This window comes from Hemitrygon akajei, chromosome 9 (assembly GCF_048418815.1).
Source record: "Hemitrygon akajei chromosome 9, sHemAka1.3, whole genome shotgun sequence".
Taxonomy (NCBI): domain Eukaryota; kingdom Metazoa; phylum Chordata; class Chondrichthyes; order Myliobatiformes; family Dasyatidae; genus Hemitrygon; species Hemitrygon akajei.
In genome coordinates, this window is record NC_133132.1 from 152,831,109 (window position 1) to 152,837,206 (window position 6,098).

General features: G+C 40.3%; 1 protein-coding gene across 1 annotated transcript in view; it reads left to right on the forward strand.

The window, feature by feature from the left end:
• The window catches only part of LOC140732690 (vesicular inhibitory amino acid transporter), a 39,828-nt gene extending 34,922 nt beyond the window's left edge, over positions 1 to 4,906 (forward strand). The window contains exon 2 of the mRNA XM_073055374.1: positions 3,755 to 4,906. Within this exon, the coding sequence (XP_072911475.1) occupies positions 3,755 to 4,906 (1,152 nt within the window). The remainder of the gene's footprint in view (positions 1 to 3,754) is intronic.
• The last annotated feature ends 1,192 nt before the right edge of the window (positions 4,907 to 6,098 follow it).

Consider the following 6,098-nt stretch of genomic DNA (forward strand, 5'->3'; position numbering starts at 1 on the left):
AATAATGAGCACCTGGTTATGTTTAAACAACAAGACTTCTTAAAAACGATTCCACAGTTTATTTTGTATTAACCAGCAAACGTGGCATTAGTCCTTCCACATCAAAGAAAATCGTAAATTTACCAACCTGAACATGCCACCTCACATTGAAGTTTTATTCCCCTAATTAAAGTTGTGATGGATATTCATTTCCTAGGCCTCTTGCTCGTGTTTGCCAAACTCACTTTTTAAACACAGCAGCTGCCACTTGACAAGATCAAAACAGTTATAAGTAAAAAATATAAGGGAGCGCGAAGCGCAGAATCAAATATTACTGTGATGATTGTACACTCTAGTATCAATTGTTTGGCGACAATAAAACTAAATAAATAGATAAATAATCTACCAACTATTTATTTGTGTAGCTTCTGGTCATAAATGGGAGTCAGTTTTAAGTTCTTAAAATGTAAATTGAGCGCAGTAATCAGCTTGAATCAGCTTTGTGTGTAAGATGATGAGAGGCATTGATCGTGTGGATAGTCAGAGGCTTTTTCTCAGGGCTGAAATGGATAGTACGAGAGGACTCAGTTTTAAGAGGTACGGAGGAGATGTCAGGGGTAAGTTTTTTACACAGAGAGTGGTGAGTGCATGGAATGGGCTGCCAGTGACAGTGGCGGAGGCAGATGCGATAGGGTCTTTTAAGAGACTCCTGGACAGGTATATGGAACTCAGAAAAATAGAGGGCTATGGGTAAGCCTCTAATTAAGTAATCTATTAATGTTATTAGTTTCATGTACTCAGAAGTTAGCTTTACAGTTTATTAGCCCAGATCTGTGTCTCCAATATACTTTTAGACCCTTTGTGTAAAAAGGACATCCGATATCATATATGTGTGAAGTTACCCAAATGGCAGAAAGGATATAAATATAGAGAGACATTCAGACATTCGAAATGGGGTAAAGAACATCAAGAAGAATGAAAGAAGCACAGGGTGAACTAGAATCCATTCTTCTGGCCTCCGTTTCTGCATGGAACAATTAATTCATTTGCATCATTGTATGGTTTTTTTTAGTTTGTAGGAAATGTACTTGTGATTTGGAATTGTACTTTTTTTCCCTTTCAGGGATCTTTTGAAGACCCTGACCTGGAGTTACATGCTGACTTCAGTTCTTTGCCAAAGTGGGACCCTGCACTCAGGGCCTCATGACCGGCCGCTGCTCGATATGCCAAGGATGCGGCCTGGAAGATCAAGGCTCTGGAGACAGGCTGCTCCAAGGCTGGTGCCGCCGACTGATGTGTGGCGGGAGTACACAGAAGATAAGAAGCAGCAAGCTGGCTGTGTGCCCAGAGACCCAAGTTCCTTGGGCTTAGAGCTCAGAAAAAGCGACGCAACAGAATTTAACAACATAAGTCAGTGAGATGTTTTGTTATGTCTCCCCTCTTGCTATGAAACGGGGACACCTCTTTTTCCCTTATTAGGGAGAGAAAGAGCCTGTGGTATGTCGAATTACCGGGTGAACGAGTAGTCTTTGTATTGCTGCAAGTCTGTGCATTTATTGATGCTTTGCTGCATGCTTGAGTGCTCGTTGGGAGGCACCAATGCTTCTTTGCTGGTGGGGGAGGGGCGCCGTCCCTTTGCTGCTGCTTATCCATGGGAGGGGGCAGATGTGAGGGGACTTTGGGGTTCTAGCATTTAACTGTCCTTCATTCTTTGGGGCACTCCTCTGTTTTCGTGAATGTCTGTGAACAATAAGAACTTCAGGATGTATATTGTATACTTTTCTCTGACATTAAATGTACCTGTTGAAACCTATTGAAATCCTTTGTGTTAAAGGAACGTTTCCTGTTTTAAAAATGGTTTGTAATTTGGAAATGTTTAAGATAGAAATCCTCTGTGAGCATTAAATGTGTTTTAAGAATGTTGTTTGGATTGAAAACAAATGAACTGTATCTTTTAAACTATATTGTTAGCTGGAAGTAGCTTCTCCTTAGAAGGGAGAGGGGATCCACTGCTCAAATAGTGGCTATTGGCAGCTAAAGTTCAGGAAGGCAAGAGGTCCTGAACAAGTCCCACTAGTCATAAATGGTGAGGTAGTGGAAAGGGTCTCCAGTTTCAAGTTTCTGGGGATGAAATTCACTGGTCCTCCAATACAATTTCAATAGTAGGGAAGACATAACAGCAACCATACTGCCTGAGGTGCTAAAGGAGAGCCAGTCTGCCCGGAACGTTGCTGGCCAACTTTCATTGCTGTGCGATAGAGAGCATCCTGACATACAGAATGACACTGTGGCACTCCAGATGCAGCGTGACAGATCACAAAGCACTCCAGCAGATGATTAGGACAGCTCGGCACATCACTGGAACTCAGCTACCAAACATGGAGACAATCTACAACTCTCATTGCCTATGGCATGCTCCTAATATCATTAAAGACCCATCTCATCCCAGACACTGTCTGTTCAATCTCCTGCAATGTGGCAGGAGACTCCGAGATGTCTTAACCAAGACAGTAAGACTGAAAAACAGCTTCTTCCCAAGGGCTACCGTGCAGCTGAGTAATGCTACACCCCAACCTGCCAATGGTCTTTGAGTGCTATGGTCTACCGAAGTCACTTGTTGCATGTAAATATGGGATTTTTTAAAAAATTAAGCCATATTGCATGCATTGTAAATATATGTTTTGCACAGACCAGAGTAACGCCACAATCTTGTCTTGAGCAATAACAATAAAGTTCTAGTCTATTCTGAACTCACCATGGACAATAAACAGGGAAGTGAACTAGTCTTTGAAGATAGGGTTGTTGCAATATAACCTCCCTTTAGTGAGGTCTTCATTTAGAACTTTGCAGTCAGCAAACCCAATACCATCGCAAAGTCAAAAGTAGTTTTCCAAATTATCTGCCCAATGGATGACTATGAAGGCTTGTGAGGCTCTCTTTTTTTTCCTTCCATAACTGAGATCTTGATAGTTGTTGACCGCTTTTGTTGCAGTAACTTCAGGCAATTTTTTTTTATTAGTGTAAAGAGTATTATTCAGAAACACTATAATCCAGAGAAATGTAAACAATTTTAATTATCAGTTTCAAAAGGAAAACTTTTCATCTAGAGTTCAATAATTATTTTTATCAGTGACATGATTTATTAATATTTCACTTTTTGTGTGTACAGATTCCTTATGGGCATATTAATAAAGGATAAATGTAAGAACCTTTTGCTAGCAATGTTAATGAACATGAGTCTTGAAGCTATATCTTTGTTGGCTGGCCTCATTAGCTGTGATTTACTGTATTAACAATTATTTGTAGGTTGAACCAAAATGATTTTTTTTTTTAATTTCCTTTAACATTTGGTATAACTCATTGCCTTTGATTATTCCTGAGAGAAAATAACTGTCTCCTAATAAATAAATAGCCTCAAAATTATATCTTGAAGTATTGGTATACAAATGTCAAGCATTTATGAAACATTCCTTTTGTTCATTTTAATCAAGGTATTAATCCATTTAAAAGAAACTAATTATTATTCTGTTTAGATATCAGATCAGAAAATGCCACACTACCATAATGAACAATAATTTCTGGGCTAATTCATTTACATGACAAAGAGTTCCAACCACGTGTTTTCAGATTTGAATTTTGTTCCCCTTCCGATTAAATGGCAGAAAATAAGAGTATCTAGTAAATGAACACATTATTAATAGTAACACCGGTTTTACATATTAACTTTTGATCACGGACAATTTTGACTGAGGTTGCTTGTTTTTGTTTTCTACAGGGCATTTTTGTCTTGGGCTTGCCGTACGCTGTTCTGCACAGTGGATATGTCGGGTTGTTTCTCATCACGTTAGCTGCTGTCATTTGCTGCTATACTGGCAAAATTCTCATTGCCTGCCTGTACGAAGAGAACGAAGAGGGACAGAGTGTCAGAGTGAGGACATCATATGAAGACATTGCCAATGCCTGCTGCCAGCAACTATTCCCGAAACTGGGAGGCAAAATTGTTAATTTTGCTCAGGTGGCTGAACTAATTATGACTTGCATTCTGTATTTGGTGGTAAGTGGGAACCTCATGGTCCACAGTTTCCCACAAATCCCAGTGTCAGAGGAAACCTGGTTTGTGATTGCCATTGTGATGTTGGTCCCATGTATTTTTATAGAAAATCTTCAAATTGTATCAAAGCTGAGTCTCCTTTGTTCTGTAGTTCATCTTGTTGTTCTGTGCATTGTCATTACTTACTGCATGATGCAAATGGGAAAATGGTCCTGGAGAAAGGTAAAATTTTCAGTGGATTTTGAAAAGTTTTTGGTTTCTGTGGGGGTGATTATTTTCAGCTACACTTCACAGATTTTCCTGCCCGCTCTGGAAGGCAGCATGAAGAACAGGGGCAGCTTTGAGTGCATGTTGAACTGTACACACATGGCTGCATGCGTCTTTAAAACAGTGTTTGCCCTTGTCTCACTTGTAACCTGGGGCAATGAAATGAAGGAAGTAATCACAGATAATCTGCCGTTTAACCTGCGGATGTTGGTGAATGTATGTTTGGTGGCCAAGGCCCTCCTTTCCTATCCACTGCCCTTTTATGCAGCTGCTGAAGTTGTACAAAGTAGTATTTTCAATCCAAGTTCAAGGGCTGGAAATTCTCAAGTTTGGCCACTGGTGATACGAGGCTGTTTATTGATGTTAACCCTTTTATTGGCTGTGCTGATGCCACATTTTGCCTTTCTCATGGGGCTAACAGGCAGTGTTACAGGGGCTGTTATGACTTTTCTCCTTCCTTCACTTTTTCACCTGAAGCTCCTCTGGGACAAATTGGGCAATCTAGAAAGATTCTTGGACATTTCCATCTTTCTCCTTGGATCACTATGCAGCCTTTCTGGGATCTTCTGTTCAGTGAAGGAGGTGGTTGATGCTTTCAAAGGCAGCTAAGTCCAAGATAGCAGCTGCTTGGTGCTGTGTTTCCTACTTATACCATGTACATTTAAAGGATAAAATAAAGACCAAATTTAGCCATGTGCATGAGAGCTACTATGGGCTAGTAAAGTACAATCAATGGCCACTTTATAGACCATAAGATATAGGAGCAAGATTAGGCCATTTAGCTCTGCCGTTCCATCATGGCTGATGGAATTTTCCTCTCGGCTCCAAATCTCTTGCCTTCTCCCTGTATTCCTTCATGCTCTGACCAATCAAGAACCTGTCAACCTTTGTCTAAAATATACATAAAGACTTTGCTTCCACAGCTGCATATGGCAAAGAATTTTACAGATTCACCACTCTCTGGCTAAAGGGACACACCTCTATTCTGATGCTGTGTTCTCCGTCCGGTCTTATACTCTTCCACCACAGGAAACATCCTCTCCACTTCCACTCTATCAAGGTCTTTCACTATTAAATGGGTTTCAATGAGGTCACCCTTCATTCTTCTGAGTTCCAGTGAATACAGGCCCAGAGCCATCAGACTCTCTTCATATGACAAGCCATTCTTTCCTGGAATCATTGTCGTGAACCTCCTTTGAACCCTCTCCAGTTTCAGCCCATCTTTTCTAAGATAAGGGGTCCAAATTACTCACAATACTCCAAGTGAGTACTTACCAGTGCTTTATAAAGTCTCAAAATTACATCTTGCTTTTATATTCTAGTCCTCTTGAAATGAATGCTAATATTGCATTTGCCTTCCTCACCACAGACTCAACCTGCAAATTAACCTTTAGGGAATTTTGCACAAGGATTCTCAAGTCCTTTGCACCTCACTTTTTGGTATTTTCTCTCCATTTAGAAAATAGTCAACCCTTTCATTTCTTCTACCAAAGTGCATGACCATACACTTCCCAACACTGTATTCCATCTGCCACTTCTTTGCCCATTTTCCTAATCTAAATCCTTCTGCAGCCTCTCTACATCCTAAAAACTAGCTGCCCCTTCATCTATCCTCATATCATCTGCAAACTTTGCAATAAACCCATCAATTCCATCATCCAAATCATTGATAGATAATGTAAGAATAATCAGACCCCTGTGGAATGCCACTAGTCACCTTCAGCCAGCAAGAAGAGACTCCCTTTATTTCTAGTCTTTGCCTCCTGGCAATCAGCTACTGCTTTATGCATGTTAGAATATT